The sequence below is a fragment of the Dipodomys merriami genome, unplaced genomic scaffold (genome assembly GCF_024711535.1).
Source record: "Dipodomys merriami isolate MVZ:Mamm:240054 unplaced genomic scaffold, mDipMer1.0.p SCAF_1, whole genome shotgun sequence".
Taxonomy (NCBI): Eukaryota; Metazoa; Chordata; class Mammalia; order Rodentia; family Heteromyidae; genus Dipodomys; species Dipodomys merriami.
The window spans coordinates 132,553,886-132,578,281 of record NW_027202270.1 but is presented as its reverse complement, the minus strand read 5'-3'; the positions used below and the strand labels follow the sequence as shown (position 1 = coordinate 132,578,281).

The following is a 24,396-nucleotide window of genomic DNA, read 5'->3' as shown; positions in this document are numbered from 1 at the left end:
AGGAGCCCACCTATCTTTTTTATTCACATTGTCACATCTAGCTGTAAAAGAGGCAGAGAAGTATAAAAAGTGGGACAATTATTTACTAAAGCAAGAAGGGAAGTGGCGGGGGGGGGGGCGGTGGGAAACATAGGCAGCTGATTAGTAGAAGAGCTAGACTGAAACTTTATGACTAGAATCCATGAAGTGTTCACTCCATTTTTCACTGCCTTTTAAAACTTACAGTCAGTAAGTGTTTGTTGAATTTAAATACATTAAAATACATATTAAATACATATAAAATATATAAAAATATGTGTAAGGGAAGTAGCGCTGTGGCTCAAGTGGCAGAGTGCTAGCCTTGAGGCTGAAGAGCTGAGGGACAGTGCCCAGGCCCAGAGTTCAAGCCCCATGACTGACAAAAAAAACAAAACAACAACAACAACAAAAAATATGTGTAAGGTTTTTGGTTGTCTGAAATTCTTCCTTGCTTTCCTGATTACCTAAGTGGTTTTATATCAAACTGCTACTTTTTTTGATAATATTTTTATTTGTATAAGAGGAAACTGATATCCTTCGGTAGGAATATTACAATAAAATTCCCAGCAATTATATTTATTATTTCTATTTGTTTGTTTTGGTGCTGGTCTTGAGGCTTGAATGCAAGGCCTGGGTGCTGTCCTAGTCACAGCTCCATTTTTGGTTTGTTGGTGGTTAATTGGAGAGAAGAGTCTCACAGACTTTCCTACCAGAACTGTCTTTGACCTTTGATCCTGAGATCTCAGCCTCCTGAGTAACTAACATATAGGCATGAACACTGTCACTCAGCTTCTTTCTAAAGTTTTTTAAATAAAACTTTATTCCAAAAGAAATGCTTATTATTCTATGTTTTAAATAACTAATTTACCCACTCATTGATGGCTACTTAATATATATTCATTTCCAGATATTTTATGTATATATGTACATATTTACAAAATGAAACTACAGTAAATAAATTATTTTGTAACCATATGGCATAAATTCAGTGACTACCTCTTCATTCTCTCCCTAACATAGCACCATGTAGAGTACGTGTAGGACACTCAGAAAGTATGAAATAAATTGGGGAATTTGGGGTAACTGTCTATATATGTTCTTTGCTATCCTTCTTTGTTTATGTACATAGTTAAGAATTCCACACAATGTAAGGGTTTTAGGCTTTTGTTAAAATATTACAAATGGAGCACCCAGTAGTTAAGATCTGTAATTTTAGCTACCCTGGAGGCTGGGAACTAAGAATTAGTTCCAAGCCAGCCGAGGCAAGAACATCCTTCAGACGCTTATCTCTAGTTAGCTAAAAAAAAAACCCTGGAAGTAGAGCTATGGCTCCAATGTTATAATGCTAGCCTTGCCTTGAGCAAAAGAAGCTCAGGGACAGGGCCTAGCCAATAGTTCAAGCCTCGGGACCAGCCCTCCTCTCCCTCCCCCCCCAAAAAAAAGAAAAGAAAAGAAAAAAGCTTTCCCCCATTTATACCTAATTTTAACTGTCTATTGCTAAAAGAATAGAACATAATGTCCTCAACATATAAAGTAATGAATGAAAAAAGCATCACTTTTAATACAAGCAATGCTTTATAGCAGATTTTTAAAAATGTAGTTTATAGAAGCAAAGTACTAAATGTTCTTCAGACAGGAAGGATTTAGAAAATATACTATGACTATGAGCAGCAGATTTTTTTAAAGTCACATGGACAACCTTGTTATTTATTTCTGTTCCTTGGTATCTAAATGAATAATCTACCAGTTCTTTGAAGTTCTGTAGAAGCATATAAGATAATAATTCTGACTTTTTAAATACTTTAATGATTTTCTCTTTCCAGTAGCTATTTGTTTTCAGGAGAATGCCATGTTCAGTACACTTTAGATTTTGTTTTGATTGGAATATGGGTCAGCACTTGCCATGATATTACTTCATCACTCCATCCCCAAAAGCTTAGAGATGTACAACAATGTTTAGTTCACAGGTGGGTCTCCAGAGGGACAACTGTTTAGGCTGGGCCTGGCTGCCAGCTCTGCTTTAGATATCTCTTACTCTTGTTCTGAGACAGCAACCTACCCTGAACATATTTTCCTCTGTCAATGGCAAAAGTGTAAAAGAACAAGTGGAAGTACTTGAGCTTCTTGAGGTCTAAGCTAGGAACTGGCACAACCTGTTTGCCACCAGTCATGTGACCAACTCCACAGTCAAGAAAACACATGGAAAACACACTTGTGCAGTGTTAGTCATATGAGAAAGTGACTTAGTGAGAATAGCGTTGATAAAGCAACTTACAATTGTTTTGTCTTAGCAAGTTGCAGTATTTTGAGTATGTATAATGATAGTAATTTTAAGGTAGCTTTGAGGTTCTTCTTTGTTTTTTTTTAATAGCTAAGTTTATGGATAAAATTAGGAGTCAAGTTAGGCTTGAGCAGAAAGGTAGCTATTGAACCATGTCACCTAAAATAATGAATGCTATTTCTGCAAGAATTGGTTCAAGAATATGGCATTCAGTGTTAGAATATTTGGCATAGCATTGTTCCAAGGTGACCAGTTTGAAACAAAAATAGTGATCATTTGGATATTTTGTTCCAAAATATTTTAAAATGATAAAGTGGATTGCTCATGGCCATATTTTACAATTTTGTGTCAAAGTAGAAAGAGCCATAGAAGCTCATTCCTGATCTTTTGTCTCACCCTGGAAAAATATGCTTTCTCTGCAGATTCTTATCGCCAAGTCACCTTTGGCTCCATTCACCTCATTTGTCTACAGCATCAAGGAGGAAGGCCTGGTTCTTCAAGGTGAGATCCTTAGATTGTATCACTTATTTAAGCTGAGTATACTCAGTGCTGCCCATTGCTAGTTGTAACTACTGCTGTGGTCCTTTTGGAATCTATTTCAGGACAGATTCAAAGGCCAAGGTGAATAAGATCAAAAGATTAACAATTGTAGCAAGAATTTGATAGAAGTTTGAGGAAGGGGGTGAGAGAGAGAGACAGCTACAGAATTTAATAGGTGAGTGGAAGGGCTTTAGCCGCAGCTCAGTGGTACAGCACTTGTCTAGCATGTGCAGGGCACTGGGTTTGAACCCCATCATTGCAAAACTAAGCAAAACCACAGTGGAACAACCAAATAATAAGAATCAAATCAATAAAGTGGGGGATTGTCAACACCTGTCTTCTTCACAGATTCTGGGGTGTAAACTGGGCAATAAATGCTTCACAAGCTGCAGCATTATCTGGGCCTGCCGCCTACAGGACACTATGCCAGGGCCCCAGGAGCCCATTTCCATGGTTTTCTTGTAGTTACTCCATTTCCTTTCCTTGTGTTCAAGTCCTAACAGGCCCTGCTCCAGGCCTTGCCAACATGGGCCTTGTGACATAAACTTAGACTTGGAAGGAGCTGAGTTCTTGCTCAAAGTGGAATGTCTCAAGGCCACAACCTGAAACTCACTGAGCTGTAGTGGTAGCTCATTCCAAAACTCTGGGTACTCTGATGGTTAGGAAGGGCTCCTGACTGCCGAATTCTTCCAGAAAAGAAATTAAATATACAGGGATACATTCTAACACAGTTCAACACCATTTGAATGTATAAAGCTGCTCTATAGATTTAAAAAAAAAAAAAAAAGAAAGTGTTCAGGATACACATCTGTTGCCTACTATCAGACAAGAAGCCCATACAGAGATACATAGGTGAGCGTCTAGTTTGTACCTTAGAGAAGCATTAGCATTAATTTGTGTGGGAACCGTGTCTGCCCTGTAGGAGTTTGCAAATTGAGGTTTTTCTCTCAGGTTTGTGAAACAAAGCAGTTTCTGCAATAGCCCCTCTGAGGATGTACATGGCATTGAAGATACACAGCAGGGATTCTGTGGGTAGGCCCGGAGTTTGTGCTTCTGTGGGAGGAACAGGCTGCAGCCCTCCCTGCTTTTCCCCTTCTAAAATATATGCTCCTTAATGGACTCACCCAGCAGTGGGGTTGTTGGTACAGCAGCTCCCAGGTCCACAGAAAACTGGGGTAAGAACTGCTGACCTTTGGCTCTTAGCCTTTGACTTGTGCTATCCAAGTTCCTTGGTAAATATTTTTTTTCACAATTGCAAATATTGTTTTCTGACAAAGAGGCAGAGATTTTAAGACCAGATTAAGCAAAGCAAATAGCAGGCCCTTTTGTTACATACTCTGTAAGGGTGTATCACTAATAAGCAATCAGCAAGCTAGGTTTATATTTACCCAGTGCACAGAGTGGCTTTGAGCTCTTCATTTTTAGAGGATGTCTTAAAAGATTAGAAATCTAGCTGAAAACAAGTTTAAATGAAGATTTCAAGAACTTGTATGGAAGATTACAAGATAAATTTCAGGAGGAAAAGAATCTGTTCCACCTAGATAGCTTGTATTAAAAGCTGTGCTATAATGTTTGTCTTTGATAAACAGCATTTCTAGGCCTGGTCTAACATGGCTTGAGGTTATTTGTGGGGACAAGATTCACTAGGTTGCCTCCCTAGAACTCATGACTAAGATCATGGTTTTGACAAGGACATTTAGATAAATTAGAAACTAGAAATGCAATGAATTGGTAGAATTTTAAAACAGTAACTACACACAACATGCAACAAGAGATGATATGAGAAAGATGGGAGGTATCTTGCTAAAGACAACTGACTGGAGCAGTGAGTTTCAAAAAGAGGAAATTCAGAAAGAAGTCTTATGATGTAAGAGTCCCACAACCTGGGGCTGGGAAGTTGGCTCAGTGGTAGAGCGCTTGCCTTGCATGCCTGAGGCCCTGGGTTTGATTCCTCAGCACCACATAAGCAAAAAGAAAAAAGCCGGAAGTGGCGCTGTGGCTCAAGTGGTAGAGCACTGGCCTTGAGCTGAAGAGCTGAGGGACAGTGCTCAGGCCCAGAGTTCAGGCCCCACAACCGGACCAAAAAAAAAAAAAGAGTCCCACAACCTGTGAATTTGGGAAGGAAAATGCCTGGGAGACTTCAGAACCTCACTGGTTGCTTTGGAAGCAACCTGTTCCTTCCCCACCATCCCCACCATCCACCTCCCCGCTCTCAGCTACGTTTCCCGCTTTGAGGTTTCTAGACATTGGAGAGCCCTCCTGCTTCTATCAGTCATGAACCAAATATAATCTTATATATTCCTGGCCTTCTTGCTATGTACTCCAAGATTTTGGGGGGGAGGAGGCTGGGAGTATGGCTAGATATGCTCCCCAGAGGGGGAAAAAAAACCAACAACAACAGGGGAATCCTTGGAAAGAACCCTTGGATCTCAGTTCTAGCTTTGGTATGAATTTGAAAAAAAAACAAAAACACAAAACTCTAGGGACCTAGTTTTGTCAGCTTGAAAATGAAAATATGATTCAAGGCTCTGGAAAGTTTGCTGTGACCCATTAGTGGCCTGTAAAGTGAGACTGAGTCACAACCAGCACTTAGAAAGGAAGGGAAGAAGGAAGTTGAGAATATAAAATTATCAGATTATATCACATATAAAAATATCAGATTATCTCATATAAAGATATTTATTGTATGATTTATTATAAGTGTCATCTAGCCTGGGTGATTTTTAAAGGTGTCTCTCTTCAGCCTTACCCAATTCTTCTAGGAGGCTTACCATTCATCTAGCTTGGTATAGTTGTATCCTTGAGATGCCAAAGGATGGAACATAAAGGCTTATTTTTCCCTATTGTTACCAAATGACTGAGCTAAAACATACCTGTCCAATTCCCTAGGTTTGGGGTTTTTGTTGTTGTCCTTTGGTGCCAGACCTAGGGCTAGAGCTTAAGGGCCTGGCTTCTTTTGCTCAAGGTTATCACTCTAACGCTTGAGCCACAGCTTCAGTTCCAGATTTTTGTGGGGAGAGGAGGTTAGTTTTATTGGAGATAAGATTCTCATGGACTTTTCCTGCCCAGGCTTCCTGAGTAGCTAGGATTACAGATGTGAGCCACAATTCCCCAGATTTAAAGCAAAGAGACCTTTGCTCCCTGGAAGGGGACACAGAAACTTGGCTGGTGTGAGAGACTGCTTTGACATGATGACCAGGGATGGCATGGAGTTGGTACACTGAGCTCTGGGTAGCACCTGCAACCATGTCTGTGGGGCATGGAAGCAGAGAAAGAAATGGTAGACTGAGGCAGTTCCCATGCTTACAACTAAGAGAGAAGCCACCTGCACCATGGCTTGACATCCGCCTCTGTAATAAAGCCAGGCTGGAATGGTGGGAAACACACTCCAGGCAGGGTTCCCTGGAGGCAGGTGAACATGGGAATGGTCCCTCCATGCCTTTTATCCCAAGATCCTATAGGCTTCAGATCCTGGAGGGATTTTTTTTTTCCTTTAATACCTGAACTCTCTGAGTGCACTGGCTGGCCCAAGGAGGGAATAAAAGGTGAGGGTAAAATGTGATTGCTCAGTTCCACAGGCCATTCTTAGGGATTAGAATTCTGAGAACAGGCGGCTACTAGGGGCCTGACACCCTTCTCTCCCCTTTGTTCACAGGGATGGGGAGGGGGACAAAGAAAGGGCAGGCTAGAGGGATGAGGAGCTGGTTAGAGATTTCTCAGGCAGCTTTTTGAAACACTTGAAGGAGCCTGTCCATGCTATTGTAGTAAAAGAGAAAGTGGAACTATTCTCCTTTTGCCAAAAAGAAGAAAGAAGAAGGAGGAGGAGGAGGAGGAGGAAAGAAAGGAAAAAAGGAAGAAAGGAAGAAAGGAAGGAAGGAAGGAAGGAAGGAAGGAAGGAAGGAAGGAAGGAAGGAAGGTAAGGTAAGGTAAAGAAAGAAACTCGCCCTCCCAGCATCTTCAGGAGGCCACAGGACTTGGCCATTAACATGATGGTAATACCATCCTTTGTCTGCCTGACCTCTCCTGGCTGGGCTCTAGGCCCTGGAAATTCTTGGGCCTCAAAGGAGAGTGAGCTGGAAGCCACCAGCTTCACCAACAGCTCAGCCTGAGAGGGGGCCAGGTAGGGGCAAAAGGAGAGTTCAGCCCCTTTGTAAAACTGGAGTAGGAAAGATGTAGATGAGGGGGAGTCCTGAATCCATTTCCCCCTTTGCATCTTCCTGGTGAAAAGCCCATTACTCACCAAATGTAAAAACTCTGAGAGTGTTGGCCAGCCCAGAATGAGGGAAAGGCAAACCAGTTGACTTGAATAGGGCGGGCCTCCAAAGAACCTGACTACAAAAAGAAAGGGAAAGGAAGGGCCAGGTTTTGGTGACTCATGTTGAAGTAAGGAGGTCAGGTCTGGCTGGTGCCATATTGGCCACATGATGGATGGTAGGGTCTGGCATCTTGTCTTCATGCTGGGGGAGGAACCCCCCCCCCATCACCTGTCTCCCAGGTAATGGGCGTGCCAGGATCCCTGGAGGCAGGGATGGGCACTTGGCTCATAGGTTATCGAATCTGTCGGTCCAGTGCCTGGGACTGGGAATTTCTTGAGGATCTGCCCCCTGCACCAACCTATTTAGGCCTGGACCAGCCTAACGGCCCTTACACCTTGCCATGTGTGTCTCTGTGATCGTGTCCTGTGTCCTGTGTCCTGTCTCCTGACTCATCTCCAGTCATCATGGCATCCCAATTCAGCTCTCCATTGAAGCTGAATTGGATTGCTGGTATTGTTTTTGTTCTTTCTTTCCTCTTTAGCATATTTCCTGGCTGTGTTATGTGTATTTGCCAGCCACAGGCCTTTGTAACAACTGGCTGCCTGTATCCTGCTAACGGTCTAATAAAGACTCCAATATTATATATTTTAAAATGTGGCTTCTGGGATGATTCACCTTACAACAACGCCTATAATCCTAACTATTCAGGAGGCTGAGATTTGAGGATCATGGTTCAAAGCTAGCCAGGGCAAGAAAGCCCTTAACACTCTTATCTCCAATTAACCACCAAAAAGCCAGAAGTGGAGCTGTGGTTCAAGTGATACAGTGCTAACCCTTGAGTGAAAAAATTCAGGAACAGCACCCAGAACCTGAGCTCAAATCCCGTATCATGCACACACACAAATACACATACACACAAAGGAGAGTTGTTTAGTAAAGTCTAATTCCACCTTGTATCTGCCATGGATGTAGCCTTTGTCTCCTCAGCAAGCCCCATTGTAGTAGCACCCAGAACATGGTAATGGCAGTCAGCCTGTGCTTCTGATGCCACAGGAGGCCCAGGGGAAGCCAGCACCTCACTTTTCCCAGCGAGCTTCTAAGGAAGGGACTGACCTGAGAAGAGAGAAGGGAGCACTAAATCCCGCCCAAGCTGTTCTATACTAATTTATCTGACGTAGATCCAAAGAGGTTTCTGGATTCAAAACTAGCTTCAATCACTTGGTACAGGGACTCAGAAGAAACAATGTTTTGTTGTTACTGTTTTGGGGTTTTGTTTTGATTTGTTTTGAGAGCTGGAAAGCTATGTGCCTCATCTTTCTGGCTTTGCTGTTACAATCTAGAATGTCATGCTTGACCACTTTTTGAAGCATATCAGAAAAACCATTCACCTTCTTTATTCCCTAGTCACAAACTTAGGTTAAATTCTTCCACACCATTTTCTCAGTCACTAAGTGAACTGGATATTTTAATGGAAAAAGTCCCTCCCCCCCTCCCCCACCAAATACTGCCATTTCAGTTTGAATTAGTAACCTAGTTGTATGTTTTCCGCCTAGTGGACTCAAAGTAACCTAGAAGATTCTCAATTTCCACCCCAGTATGGAGGTATGAACATGGTGAATTTCCTCCCTGGCCCTCCTGTGGAAGTGCAAACAAAGAGCACAAACTTCTCTCCCAAAAGTCATGGAGAGAAGAGTGGTGTGGGCTGAAACATTTGTCCTTGTCAGGCCAAGTGTCACTGATGCCTTGGAAAACACATATAACAAATTGCACCTTTTTAAAAAATTTTCAACAGCTCAAATTTTATTTTAGAAACCAATACAGCTACAGGAAGTTGATTTCGAAAACCTTAGCTAAACCATATGAACACAGTCAGTACAAATACAAAAAAATCCAAACATACTTCAGAAGAAGTTGTATGTACTAAAGAAGCATGTGCATTTTTATCTTTAATATATATTCAAATACTGCTCTCCAAAGGGAATTATCAATTTACACTGTCTCTAATTATATATTTCCTGTCAGGTTCCCATGGACAGTCTTATTATATATTCTTTATAAATGTCTATTTCATCTTTGTCATTGGAGTGTATGTTTACTATATTCTCTAGAGAGATTCACTAATCTGTGCATTTTATGCATGTACTTAAATGTTTACTCATAGAAGTTATTTTATTACTTCTAAAGTTAATTGTATGCATAGTTCCCCAAAAAGAGTGTTTTTAGGCTTTATCTTAGTTCTTAGTTCTTATCTTGGTCTTTGGGTGAGGAAACTTAAGTTCCAAAAAGGTGCAGTGAGTGAGATTCACTGTCACAGGAGTGAGTTTGCAGCCTGGACCTGAGATTTTGGAAAATCAGAAATGGGTTGGAGCCCTCTCCTCTTCCATCATGGCAGTTCCTACAGCTGCTTAATCTCTCAAGCTCTGCAGGTCTTTATTGACATACTCCAGGCCCATCCTGAATCTGGCAGTCTTGAAATTCTAGGCAAAACTAGACCACTTACACCGATAGAATGTTCCTTCAGGAAATTCCCTGCGAGCAGTTGGATATAACCACTCTCTAAACTAACAGTATTATAAAGTTTGTTGCCTGCTCCTTTAGCATTGGGAAGGAGCATAGTTTAGAGCTGGAATAGTTCAGATTCCCATGTTTGTCCAGGCTCCATCACACCTATGGTATTTTTGTCATGGTCCCTAGAATAGCTCAACATCATGTCTTCTATCCAGCAACAGAATTTATGTGGAATATAACATGATGGTGGGAAGGATGATGGAAAACATTGTCCTTTCTCTAAGGACATTAACTAGAAGCTATTAACTTTATTTGTGCTATATATAATGTTGACTAATATGTATATATGCAAACACATACAAGAATGGCTGAAGATGTAGTTAACAATTTGAGTGCTTTTATACCCAAATAAATGTTGGGGCTCTATTACCATGAGAGAAAGGGGGAGAAAGTGAATGTTCGATGCCACAGCCCTTTCACAAGATCCTAGTTGTAGAGCTTCATACCCACCATAGTGTAGACCCTAAGACTAGACTTACTGCATATAGTTGGTATTCTTGAAATGCTGTGTAAATACTACGTGTGTGTTAAAAATGCTCTCTCCTCCTCCTTCTTCTTCCACCCTTGTCTTTGATTCCAGAGTTTTGAGCAAAGGAATAGTGTCACCATCAGTTACTCTATCAAGGATCAATACCCCCAAATCTTAGCCCCCTCTTCTCAAACAGAATCTCCCTCAGGCAGGAACTTTAGTATATGTTGCACAAGTATGGGAGAAAGAAACTTGAATAAAAGTTTCTAGCGCTTATAGTACAAACTAGGTCCTGAACTTGGGCCCATAGGCTAAATATATTTTCCCCCTCCAATGTGTTTTTCTGCTTGTATTTTAAAAAAAAAAAAACAAAACAAAATGTCAGCTGAACTAAGATTATAGAAAACTGAGCCTCTATCCCAATACCTGGACTAAAGTGAGACTGGATCCACAGTCCTCTTTGAGAACCTGCAAGCCATTTGTAGACTTAACAATTTGCATTTGTGAAAATGTCCAGGTAGTAACACCGAAGGATGTTAAATTAATTCTGGACATTGATGAAAACTTCTTTCAAAAGGACTTGGTGTTCTTTCTGGAATACTATTTAAGCTCCATGCCAGCTATTTCAGTTCAGCAAGTATTTGCTGAACATCTATTGTTTGCAAGCAAACAACACTCATCTAAGTGGGGAGGGGGACAAACAAATAAAGCAACAGTTTCTAACTCAGAATCCAATTAGAAACAAAGCAGTTAGATAAATTTAGCACTGGTATCTTTAAGTAGTTTTACAAGGGTGTTGGATAAGTTTAATGGGCAGCATACTGAGACACTTGCTATGGTGGCTCAAACGGTGGGTCATACAAGAATAGATAGACACTTTCTAATTTAGATGGCAGAAGAGCCTCCTAAGGGCTGAGAGCATGGGGACTTGAACTGAATTCAGCTTCTGAATCCTGACAAAAACTGCATCCCATTGTCTCTTGACAGAGGCCATTTTCTTTTGCTGTTGGAGGGAGATTTGAGGACACTGAGCAATGCTGATTAGTTCCATCACTAATGCTGATTAGTGACAAATGTTGAATCATGCTGACTAATGTGTTCTAAATGGATTGAGTCAACAATAAAGGGAACATTCTGAGTCAAGAGTTCAGGTCCTTGAATCTCCCCCCGTGATCAAGTGTAAATCACTTAGCCTCTTAGGACCTCAGGTTTTAATTTGTCAATTCAAATGTGTTCATCCCAAAGAATCCAATAAGCCACCTTGACTTGAAAGTGCTTTCCAGGCCTCAAAGGTAACAGAAATACTTAACAACAACTACCTGGCTTACGCAATGTTGTGTTATTTATTAGTGATATGTACAGAATCGGAACATCCATCACACGCTGTTCGCTAGCCATGCGAAACTTCCACTTCCTCTGACTTACCATGAGAACTGACAGTGAGCTGCACTCACAAACCCTGACAAATAGAGGAGCTTTTGAAAAGTCTTCCTATCCACCTACTGGGGCGTCTGTGTCTTTCAACAACAAATGCCGCCACAGAACTAAGAGCTTGCATTGCACACACAGCTCTTTCTCTTCTTTTGACATGTCCCCAGCTAGACTGCTTGAGAACCTGGCCTTCCATGTCCAGATGTTTACTGAATTCTGAAGGCTCCCCAAAGGGCCCAAGTTCTTTTGTTGCTCTCCAAATCATTTCCCACAGAGACTGACCGATGTCCTGAAGGAGCCCTTCAATAGGGAGGATAAATGAAGGCCGGTGAAGACATGACCCCCTGAGGCTTGCCCACATCCACTGGAACAAAGGGTCTGAGGCACAACCTTGTAAGGAGTGTTTTGGTCAGCAGCCTTCCTAAGAGAGGCTGAGTCTCCCCCACAGGGCTGCTTTCAATAGCTACCATCATAGTGGAAGTACTGGGCATTTGTTAAGGGCTCTGGTGTGCTAGGTGTAGCACAAAACATCTAAATCATGGTCCTTGGCCTTTGTGAGGGCTTCCTGGCTACAGATGGCAGCTGGCTTTCTCAGGGGAAACTTAGGGAGAGTAGAGAAATCTGGAGAGGGGCTCTTGCGTTCCTACATGACCTTTTCCCACCCAGTGCCCTTTGTTTGTAACTGTGGAGAGTCAAGCCAGAGCTGCGGGACCTCAGACCCCCACCTGCACTGTGTCTCTGGATGTCTCTGGCAAGCAGAGTGCCTAGGTAGATGAGCAATAGGGATTTGCAGACTGCTGCTGTAGGGTTTTATTTAGATTGCTGATGGATTGTTAGTGCATATGTTTTTTGTTGTTTTCTTCTCAAATTTTCTCTCTCTCTCTCTCTCTCTCTCTCTCTCTCTCTCTCTCTCTCTCTCTCTCTCTCTCTCTCTCTCTCTCTCTCTCTCTCTCTCTCTCTCTCTCTCTTTCTCTCTCTCTTTCTTTTTCCTTTCAGGTTAACAGAGGCCATAGGGATACTGTGACCTTTGTCTAGAGCTGATGGGGGGTGTGATTTGTGAAATGAAACAGGACTGTGCTACTTGGAAGAAGGAAATGGAAGCCAACATAATGAGGATTAATTAGTTGATTGCTGTTGAGATGGTAACAGATTTACTCCTAGACCATTGAGCCTGTGATTTCGGACCTAGCAGGGAAGGTGTGGATGAAGAAGCCTTTGTTCAGGACTCAAGATGTATGTAAGGCTGAGGTCTTTGCACTTACATAGCACCTTTCAACCACGCACCTCAAAGCCGTTTAGCCACATTAATTAATTAAAGCCCACAATCTTCCTGGGGAGAGGAGGAGGGTGACTAACAAGATTTGTAATTACAGGAGGGAACATTTCCGAATAAAGTATTGTCTACTAAATAAAGAGAGTGGTGTAAAGGAATTGGGGGTCTCCCAAGAGTAACGGATTCATAAATGAAATCATGGAATGATGGGGAAGGTTGAGCGGGCATGAGTGTGGAGGCACGCCCCCGTGTCACAGGGAGGTCCGTGACCTCAGAATTCACTGACAGTTTCAGATTTAACCACGAAGAGTATGTATGGTATTAGTGGCATTTGGGAGGTCATTAGTGGCCTAACTATTGTAGTGTAAATGCAACTTCCACTGGTATATTGTTGTATCACCCTACAGAACAAAGACTGAGATTCAGAGCAGAATTTAATAAAGGATGAAATGATTTCTATAGATTTCAAACCCAAAGCTGGGCCAGTCAATTAGCAAATAAATCAATCGGTGACCCATGGGATAATTTAGTTCTTCCCAGCAGAACACCCAGTCTATGAATTCCTACTACTCTGAAGCCCTGGAGCAAAACTTCAGCTGAGTTCTTTCAGTGCAGTGTCTGCGAGGTTTAACCCCTTCCAAGGCTGACTACCCAAGTTGTTAGTGACTCCAAACTGTCTACTGTAGAATCACTTTTACCTACACCCCCTTCAGAGATTTTAAGCAGCTTAGAAGTCTCTGGATATGGATGAAATATAAGATATGGGTTAGAAACAAACCATTTCCTATCAGTGCCCCACAGAGAGCTGTGTACAAAGGCACAAGGGAGTAATAAAGAGATAGCAGTCTGAGTTTGTTCATGACTTAGTAAATTGCTGAGCTTTTATCAAGTGCTCAGGTGAAGCTCCAAAGTAATAGGATGCATACCTGTCCTCAAGAAATGTATTACACAAAGGCTCAAACTAATAATTAAAATAAAAAGCTAAGTGAGGTATATTTTGAGAACTTGAGGCATTCCACAGAATTTTTGTGAAAACCAAATTGAACTTTGCAACTGATTACACATAAGTTTCCCTTGAATTCTTGTGACATGAATTGGTGACAGAGTTGAGAACATACTACCCCAAATAGGAGAAAACAGCAGAAGCAAGATTACTGTCTCATCCCCACCCCCCACCCCCTTCTTCTGAAGCAGGTCATAAAACCTGGCTGTCCTTCCTTTCAAATAGATCATTAAAATGTCATTCCAGAGGTGCCCTCCTTATACTTAGAAGAAAGGAATGTCCTTATCTCTGAAGACACAGTGATGTACAACAGAATATGAACAAACAGACCTGCTAAGTCCCTCCTAGTTTATTACCATTCGATCATACCTCTTATGCTCCAATCATACTTCCGCATGACTGTCCATTCTTCAAAACCTAAGTATAAAGATCCACAGGTTTCTTTATTTCTTTGTGTCTTCATTTGTGAAAGCTCCCATGTTGTGTAAAATTTGTATTAAATAAATTTGTATGCTTTTATCTTTTTGATCTTTTATTATAGAGGCCTTAGTCAGGATCCTGCAACCAGTGAGAACAAGATTCCGCTTTTCTTCCCCTATGGTTTCTGGGGCCCATCTGATGTGGCTAAGACATTTCCCTTGCACTAGGGAAAGCCAGTGGAAGAAGAATGCTAACCAAGATCATAAAATAATCATAATGATGATGAGATATGAGTTTAAAAGAGGGGTCTACCTGAGGTAATCAGTTGGGTGGGGAAGAAGACACTAGGGAGTAAAGAAGGTCAAAGTACAATCCATATAAATAATATAGATGGCTGGATAGATAGATAGATAGATAGATAGATAGATAGATAGATAGATAGATAGATAGATAGATAGATAGATAGATGATAGATAGATATGAATGTAGCATAAGACCTGTCAATTTTATTGCAGAAAAGCGGCAAAGGGCTAAGGGAATGTAATAGAGGGGCGTGAACTTGATGAGGAACCTAGACAAGAGAGGACCTGTCTCTTACTGGAAAGGACAGAATTTTGACTCAAGTGCAGACAGTCCCTGTTTTCCTCACTTTCATCTCTTTCCCCTGTGGTATTTCTGTTCACAAGCCATTGAAGCCTCTCACTAAACTACTTCCCACAGTACTATGATACACACAATTCTATAGAATGCCAGTGAATGTTTTCCAAATAAAAGAATCACCAGAAATCCTATGGTGGTTAGATCTTCTGCTCTAAGCAGCAACTGCACAAGGCCTGGGCATAAAGCTGAGAAGGTGGCAGAAGGTCATCACTTTTTACCACCATCAAAGAGCAAGAAAGTTGCCTAGGGAATGGGTGCAGGAAAGAAGACACAGGTGGTAACAGGTTGAAAAAAACCTTTCAGTCTGATATGCGTGCTAGCAAGATATCTTACATTGTTACTTTTACTGAAAATAATTAATGATACAATTCTGAGATTTTAAGAGTATACACATATATATGTGTGTGTATCTATATATCTTGTGCACATGTATGTGTGTTTGTGTGAATGTCTACCCAGAACCCAGCTATTTGGTTGAGGCACTGCAGTCTGAGGTAGAACTGAGAATATTTCTGGATTAACTCAGAGGTGCTGAATTCTGTGGATGCTTTCTTTTAAGTTGTATATTGGGGAAAAAAACCAAAAGATACTGCTCAGAGATAGCATTGTACAAGTTTCTCCAACAAAATAAAGACTGCCTAAAGAGACTTCTGGAAATGGAAGGTAATGGTTTAGGTTTGGGGCAAGAAGTGGATGAAAGCAAAGGGAAATGTGAAATATCTGATTCTGAACAAAACCAACAACAACAAAAAAATGTGGTCTTAGAACTACTTGCTTTTCATTTTGGTATTATCTCTATCACTTTTGTCTTCTAGCTGTGGAAAGAGAACTTGTATTTCATTACAGAATTCAAAGCCCTCAGATAGAAGAAAGGAACCCATTACACTTCTAAGTTCAATACTGTAAGTATGAGAGAAAACACATTGCCTACTTTTCTGACTTCTGCTGAAGCACAGCTCAATTGAAACACCAATTTTCCAGCACTCCAAATGAATTTGGGAGGAAAGTAAAACAGTAAATCATAGAGTACAAATCTCAGGAGAGATTTGATTTTGCTGCCAAACAAACAACCCTTCCCCCCCCCAAAAAAAAAAAATCCCTTAAAGTCTGTCATTGTCGTGAGTCTCTAGAACCACTCTCTCCTATGTAATGACTTCAAAAAGCTGCCACTTCAGAGCAAAAGAGGAGAGATCAAGAAAAAAGTGTGAGGAGAAACACTGACAGTTAAATTCTTCCTCCAAGGAGTCACATACATTACTTATATGTCTATAACTACACAGCCGGGCAGCCATGCCAAACACCAAGGAAATGGAAAAGTACAAGCTTCCCCTGTGTTTAGGAGGAAAAGAGAACTAGCTATCAATAAACACACGTGACTGCCACACACCACTATTCTTTTTCATTTTTTTCTTTATGTGAACCTTTCCTTGGATCATCTGGCATACATCAAAGATATACAGAGTGGTGTTGAGGAAGGGATACCAAATGGTTTTGCAGCCCGTTTTTATCTACACTTTTTTGAAAGAGAGTATCCAGAAAGGACCAGTTAATTGTAGATACTTTCCCCTTCATGCTATCAGACACAAGAAACTCTGGAAAAGGTCAGTGGGTTAAAAGGAGCCCATGGCCTGGTTTTAATAATACATTTAAGATGGAACAACCAGCTTTAAATAGTCCAGGACCATCATGCTCTGTGTGAAAATGCTTCTGGAAATGTGCCTTTCTACTTCCATTCCTTTTCTTCTTACTAGACATGATTTAAATTCCCTTTCAGCCCAGTGACTTTTCCAGAAAGTAACTCTCCCTCAGTGGGGAGGTGTGGGGGAGAATTATAAAACTTTCCCTTAATATTCTTCCAATAATGAATTCCTGCTCTGAGTGGTCTGCCTCCATGTGTTTTGAGTCAAGTGTCAATGGCAGCCTTGCCAGGGGACATTTCCAAGAGACTGCCGACATAAAAGATGAGGTCTTGTATTGACAAGACCCATTCCTGGATTTCTGTCCAGTTTAGTCCTCTTGAGTCCTGAAGTCAGAGGTGAGAAATGATTCATGAGATCTTATTGGTGAACCAACACAGCTCTTATACCTCTTTATTCTCTTTAACCAGGTAAAAAGATATTATTTCAAGGCTTCCTTTCAGAGAGATTTGTGGATCCAGATTTTGGTCATGTAAAAGGGACTTTCTAAGACCAGATAAGTTCTTTGTAGAGGCCAAGACTTCCTTTCTTTAGAACCTAAGCATAGTCTTGGCCTGCTCTGACATCCTAAGAACAAAAGAAGAAATTAGGTCATGCTATTTCCTGCCTCAAACTTAGTCTTAAGAACACCAATGGCTTTAAAGTAAGCTATGGTGGTGGGACCATGTTTAGTAAAAGAGCTAGCCTACTATTCTCCTTACAGCAACCTACCCACCTGGTAGGTTGGGTTCTTTTCAAAGTCTTTAGGAGGGGAGGAAGCCCTGGGTTTGTCACCATGTACCTGTTTTTCTCTGCATTCTTATCCTGGATCCCATAGTTCTACTTACTGGAAGTTCCAGTACATATGGATGTTATTGATGTCTGTAGCTCCTTTGGGTGACATCTCAACTTCTCAACTTTATTTCCCATTCATTCTTTCGCTTGCTTAAAATTCCTAAGGAAGAATCAGATTGGCTCAGACTTATCTTGTCTCAGATAGCATCATTGATCATCAGCCAGCCAAGTTTGGGCTTAGGAGTCACTGAAAACATGGCTGCCTAAGCTGCAAAAGATGTGGATAAGGGTGCCTGTATTAGAGGATCTTGAGAAAGCAAGGTAATGATAAACTCCAATACATGCTCTATACTTTAACTGGTTTGCTGCTTGATACCCATTCTCTCACTTGCTTCATCCTATCACTGTAGACCTGGCCTTGTCACATTCTGTCACAGCCCAGGCATATTGTATCACTTCTCCATCCCCCAGTTTAGGATGCCAGCTTAGTCCTGCTTTTCTGTTGTTTACATACACAGTCACAGATGAATAGGATCAGTATGCAGAAAGGTGAGACATACTTAGAAATACAAGAAAGACTGAGGGAGGTGTGTAATGAAAATAAAACACTCTTAGCTAAAGAAAATTGTGTTTCCATCATGAGACTCAGGTACTTTTTCTCCTCCCAGACCTTGGAGTAATTTTCCTTTCCCCCTCAAAGCATACACTAGAAAAAGAGAGAACTTTGAGCAAATGGGAAGACATTATCTCTTCATTCATCTCCCAGATTCCTTTGGACCCACATTCTTGACTAACAAGTTGCAATCAATTTATTTTCATACTAAGGTTTAGAATACAAGTGAAAGACCCCATTTGGATCAAGTTTTGCCAATTTTGTTCTCCAGAAATTCCCAGAGCTCTTGGTTTGAAGTTATTCACAAATCTTCACAATGACTTTGGAAAGCTAGTCATATGTAGTATTGCTCTTTCAAATGAGTTAGAGAAATTGTATTCTGCATGAATTCAGATGTAATCAAGGGACTGGGAGAGCACTGAATCGTGATAGCAGACTTTCCATCTTAAATATCTACCATTACCTTTGTGCCTCACCAGATAAGTAAAAGCCCAACCTAAACCATCTGCCTTCAGACTTCTATATTCTATGCTCATTTTAATGGTCATGAGGATTAACGTAGCAGTAAATCTAAACAACTTCATTTCCCTGTCTTTTCTTGAGCTCTGGGTGTGTCAACATTGATTAAGTCATCAGTCAGACTTGTCCTGTGACTGAAATTTTTGTCTATTGAGGAAAATTGTACTGTTCCCCTTGGAGACTATGATGGCAAAGGTAACTCTGGACAGCATTTCTAAACCTGCTGCTTTGGGATTCTAGAGCCAATTCTGGATCACTTCCAGATTTCTGTTCATTCCATTTAGAATCTAAGGTTGACATCTATTGCCGTTGGCTGTCCTGTGGGCCCTAGGAATCCCCTCTGGGTTTTGCCTACCCTCTCACGCCAACACCATCACCCAGACTCCAAAGTCATTTCTACGGTAATAGCTTAGAAGTTGATGCAAAGATGGAGCAGGAGCCAGTTTGGCTTTCTCCCAGGTCTCTAGGCCCCTCTGGGGTTAATCAGCAACCACCTATCTGTGTCAATAACATAAGCCTCTCTAACTAGAACACCTGGTGGAGACCCACAGGAGGGCTTAAACCAAAGTAAATTTTGTAGCTCTGTTTAAAATAGACTGCCTAAGAATCTCCAGACAAAATCAGCTCTGTTAAATCAAACCAGCTATGGGATGGACCTATAGAGCTCTGTGTTCTTTAATTTATCACTAATATTTTCCATGCCTGTATCTCAGCTCCAAAGTCTCCTTAGGCTGTTAATTTTAAGCAATAGGATTTAGGGAAGTGCTCCAAGTTCATCTTCCTGGTAGAATTCTTTGGTGGCATCTCTCCTCCATTTCCCAACCCTCAAGACTGCTGAACAAATCATAAACATTCTCCACTGGCACTGATGACAACTTCTCTTAGAAGCTAGTCCCTATGCCTTTAGCATTAGAGGATTGCCTGTACAGGTAAAGGGAAGGTGAGGAAAAATGCAAAAGAAGTGGTCAAAAACATATGAAAAACAGTTCCCTGATGTAGTCTGCTTGGGCTGCCCTAGGAGCACACCACAGAGGTGTGGTTTAACAGAAATTTGCCCAGCATTGGCAGTTCATGCCCATAGTCTTAGCTGTGCAGGAGGCTGAGATCTGAGAAATGCAGTTTGAAGCAAGCCTGGATAAGAAAGTCCATGAGACTCTTATTTCCAATTAACTACCCCCCAAAACTAGATGTAGAACTGTGGCTCAAAGTGGTAGATGCTAGCCTTGAGCACAAAAACTTAGGGAAAATGTCCAGGCCCTAGGTTCAAGCCCTACAATCAACCAACAAGGACCAAAAAAAACAACATCCTTCCCACCATCACCCCCACAACAGAAAGCAGGAATTTGTGTTCCCTTCCTTCCTTCCTTCCTTCCTTCCTTCCTTCCTTCCTTCCTTCCTTCCTTCCTTCCTTCCTTCCTTTCCTTTCCTTTCCTTTCCTTTCCTTTCCTTTCCTTTCTTTCTTACTTTCTTTTTCTTTCTTTCTTTGTCAATTATGGGGCTTGAACTCAGGGCCTGGGCACTGTCCCTGGGCTTTTGTGCTCAAGGCTAGTGCTCTACCACTTGAGCCACAGCTCCTCTTGTAGCTTTGTGGTGGTTGATTGGAGATAAGAGTCTCATGGATTTTTGTGCCCAGGCTGGCTCTGAACCAGGATCCTCAGATTTCAGCCTCCAGTATCATTAGGATTGCAGGTGTGAGCCACGAGCACCTGGCAGAATTTGTTTTCTTATAGTTATAGAGGCTGGAAGTCCAAGATCATGGTACCAGCAGGTTTGGTGTTCTCCTAAGGCTTCTGTCCTTGCTTTGTAGACAGGCTTCTTCACTCTGTCTCCACACTGCTTTTCCTCTGGTCACGAACACCTAGTGTCTCTTCCTCTACTTACAACAGGACTTAATGGATTGGGGCCCCATCTTTCTGACTTTATTTAATCGCATTTGCCTACTTTTAAATGCCCTACATCACACTGGATGTTAGTTTCAACATACAAAATTTGAGGGAACATAGCTCAATCCATAACACCTACCATAACTATTTTCCTCATCAGACTATTTTACATCCTTTGATGAAGACTTGTTCATCTGAGTGGAAGAACGGCAGATGTTGCCTGCAAACGCAGATTTTGCCATTTGTGTGTATGTGTGTGCGTGCAGTTTGTGTGTGTGCACCTTCCCAGTAGAGAGGGTGCAAGACAAGAAGTGTTAAAAGGTGAGTGATAGATGGTTATATGAATAAAGGATTGGATGAATAGTCAGATGAGTGAATGAATTATTTGGTAGTGTGTGGCTAGCACTAAAATAGGAATAACGTGCTGTGTCTTTGGGATTGTGACTCTTTCTAGAGGTTACATGTTCAATGACTCCAAGTTGGAGGTGCTTAAGGTTCTGTGAAGTGTCAGAAATGACCAATTCCTAGGGGGAAAACAATGGAGGGGGTAACAATGCTCAATAGGAAGTGTACTCATTACCTTACTCATGTAACTGTAACCCTCTGTATAGTATCTTTACAATTAAAAAAAATAGAAATGACCAATTCCACAGTACTGCTCTATCAGCAAAAGTCTGGGATGGTTCTTCGGTTGAATAGAACTGCCCTGTGAACTGGAGGACATACACCTTTCCTGCCTCTTCCCAATGATTGCAGGAACATTTCCCAGCCACTGTGATAGCCAGAGGTGCCTTTAGACAGTATTCCAAGTACCCCTGGCTCAAGGCGCCAGGGGCACTGTCTCTGATGGGTAGTGAACTGGAGGCAAATGTCAAGTTCCACCATCATTGAAGTGGCCAGTCCACCCCTCCAAGCCGCCTCTCCTTCCTCCTTCAGAGGCCTCTGTCTTAATAAACATTTATTGTCATTCCTGATTTCACTCATGGACAATGTGAGTGGTGAGAAAGAAAGGAGGGAATACTGACAATTGCTCTGGGCTCATAAGAGTCTTGTTGTCCAAAGGAACCTGAGGCTGTCGGCTCAGTCGCTGACTTGATTCTTTTTCAAGTTGATGATTGGGAGGGTTTACTCAATATCAGAACTAGGGATAGAAGTTAGATAGACACAGGAGCAGAAATAAATGGAGATACTAGGACTCAAACATTGGGTTGCAACCAGTGGGCCTTTTCTACCTCTGCTCTGATTTGCCACAGAACTCTGAGTACTTACCTCCCCTCTGTTCCATGAGGCTTAGTGGCATTTCTCTGATGTCTAGATATGCCAGTGTCTAGATATGTATGTCAGTGTCTGTGCCAGACGAATGGGGATAATCAGGATCACCAAGCACCTCAGACCTTGGATGAGTAACAGGCTGTCAGCTCAGTTACTGTGTCTGTCTTGCTGCCCTGTTTTTTGTTTCTCTTGGGTATGATTGCCACACATGCTAACGCCCAAGCTCCCAGGCCCTCTATCCAGCCTGCATCCTGCCTACTCCTCTGGCTAGGGAGTGCTCTCTGCTGTTCTCTGTGCATCCTGTTTGTTCAGACCCCTTTGTCTTCCACTGGAGCAACAGGGAGAGAGGATTCCTCTGAGTGCCTTTGCCTTTGGCTTTGAAATGAGATCCTGGCCCACCTGATTATACTCAATAGCTGGAAATGGTAAGGATGTCCGATGGCAGAGGGCTCTTGTTTTAAGCTCTGTGCTCCAGGAAGGCAGAGGGTGGGATCTCCTCCTCCTCCAGGCTGCACTGGAGGGGGCAGGATGCTCTGGCAGCAAAAGCAAACAGTGGAACTGAAGGGAAGTTCACTTGAAAAGGAACTCTGAGGTCTATCTGTCAAAGGGCATAGAAGCAGTCCCTGAGGACATCACGTGGGATGCAGACTCATTACTCTCTCCTTGAACATCCCCAGATGGAGACCATCACTTCCAGCAATCATCCACCTTAGGGGTGCCATATCCACAGATCCTGCTTCCTCTGAAGCATTGCCTCTGAGGCCTTGGTGCAGAGGAGTAAATAAAGACCTGCTCTCCACCACAGTGGCCAACTCAGCAGCACACAGGCTTTAGAAGACTCTCAACCTCAACACACTGCCTCCTTTCCCACAGAGAGGTTACCCTATGAACTAGTCCAGAGGCTTACCAGAGCACCTAGAACATTCTATAAACAGAGAAGCAGAAGAGTGGCCATGTGCCCATCTCTAGCCTGAGAAATGAAGTATTCTCAACGCAATCCAAGTTCCCTGCCTCCAATGGGATGCCAGCCCTCCTCCCCAGTTTCCCCCAAGCCTTTCCTGACAGAGTTCCAGTGATGAGAACCTCTTTGCCGTCGTTGGTTAACTGTTGTGAGCCTCACTGGCTCCATTTGGATGGAGGATGCTGAGAAGAGGGTTAAAGGAAACAATTTGTGATAATTGTTCTGGCTCTTGTTCTTCTGAAAAGGAAAACATCAGCACAATGAATTGGGTCAAATGCAGAGTCCTTCCCAGCATGGCCGCAACTTGCCCAGTCAGCCTCCACCCCCTGATGCACCCACCACCTATTGTCATGCCTCTGAGCCAGCGTGGGTGCTGTGCTTACCTCTATGTTGGTCAGCCTTTGAATCCATCTTCCTTCAGTACTGGGCTCAAACAATGCCCCAGGATCTGACTCCTCCATGCTCCCTTGGTAGGATTCCATGTCTGAGCATTGTTCTAGGTTGCTCTGGCCTGGCTTGCCAGCTGTTTCATGGAGCTGCTTTAGCAGCGAGGGCAGGGCAGGGCAGTGGTCTTTTCTGGTCAGAGTTCCAGACAGCTACCTGCAGGCCAACATTCAGTGAGTGAATGAACACATGCATGAATGGATTCCAGCTCAATCTCCAGACCATGACTTTCAGCCTCCAACTCCCAAATCTTCTCTGTTCTGGAAAATCCAAAACTGTAAGGTCTTGACATTTACCAGTGAAACCTGAAAGGGAGTTCAATAGATAGGAATGTGAACTTTGATCCCCCCAAACATCCTTAGGCAACAATTTCACAGAGAACTCAGTATGCCCTTCATGCCAGCCTGGAATACACACACACACACACACACACACACACACACACACACACACACACACACACACACACACACACACACACACACACACACACACACACACACACACACACACACACACACACACACACACACATTTTAAAGGTGGCTCTGACATGTATGTCCTTTTCTTCCTGCATCCTATAGATCTTCTTAAAGTAAGAAATGTTAGAACTTGTTTCTCTTGCATAGAAAATCCACTTAACTGCTGAAGAAACAAAATACTAGGAAACAATAGCCTGGCTCATCAGGTGTCCTCGCCCACACCCATTGTTGTCTGCGAGTGCGTTTGCTGGCTGCCGTGTAGACACAGCTTTAGTCATTGAATTTCAGGAGATGTGGTTCAGAAGAGGATCAAGAATAAGCCTGGCAGTCATCAGCACCAACATGAGCACCCAGCTTTGCCCAGGAAGAAATGCCAAATAGGTAGGAGAGCAGGGGTTGAGGTATATGCACAGAACCATGGGCCAGATTAGGATTGGGATAATGATCTTCTCTTTTAAAACATTTTTAATTTCTATTTACCTGACATCTCCACAACATGAAATTAACCATTTTAAAGTGATTAATCCCGTGTCAATGAGTACATTCACAATGCTGTGCAACTACCACTTCTATGGAGTTCCAAACTGTTTCCATTACTCCAAACCATTTGATGATTACTCTCAGTTCCCCTTGTCCCAGCTCCTTGAAAATACAAATCTGCTTTGTCTCTATGGATTTATCTATTCTGCGTGTTTTAGGTAAAATAACCAGATAGTAGGTGACATTTTTTATGTCTGGCTTCTTTCATTAGCAAGATTCATATACACTGTACCCATCAGTACTTCATTTATTTTCATGACTGAGTAATATTCCATCGTAAGGACATATTGTA

The 24,396-nt window shown here is 42.2% G+C and overlaps 1 protein-coding gene across 4 annotated transcripts in view; it reads left to right on the top strand.

Moving 5' to 3' along the window:
- The window catches only part of Rad51b (RAD51 paralog B), a 552,288-nt gene extending 528,968 nt beyond the window's left edge, over positions 1 to 23,320 (top strand). The window contains exons 10-13 of one of the 4 annotated variants that reach the window (XR_011373809.1): positions 2,722 to 2,800; positions 12,560 to 12,796; positions 15,766 to 15,821; positions 22,355 to 23,320. Coding sequence is in view for 3 of the 4 variants with exons in the window: in XM_070031464.1 (XP_069887565.1) it covers positions 2,722 to 2,800; positions 15,735 to 15,811 (156 nt within the window). In the remaining variant the exon portion in view is untranslated. Of the gene's footprint in view, positions 1 to 2,721; positions 2,801 to 12,559; positions 14,281 to 15,734; positions 15,822 to 22,354 lie in introns of those variants that run through there. The other 3 variants (XM_070031472.1, XM_070031464.1, XM_070031477.1) reach the window with 3 other exon arrangements.
- Positions 23,321 to 24,396: the final 1,076 nt, after the last annotated feature.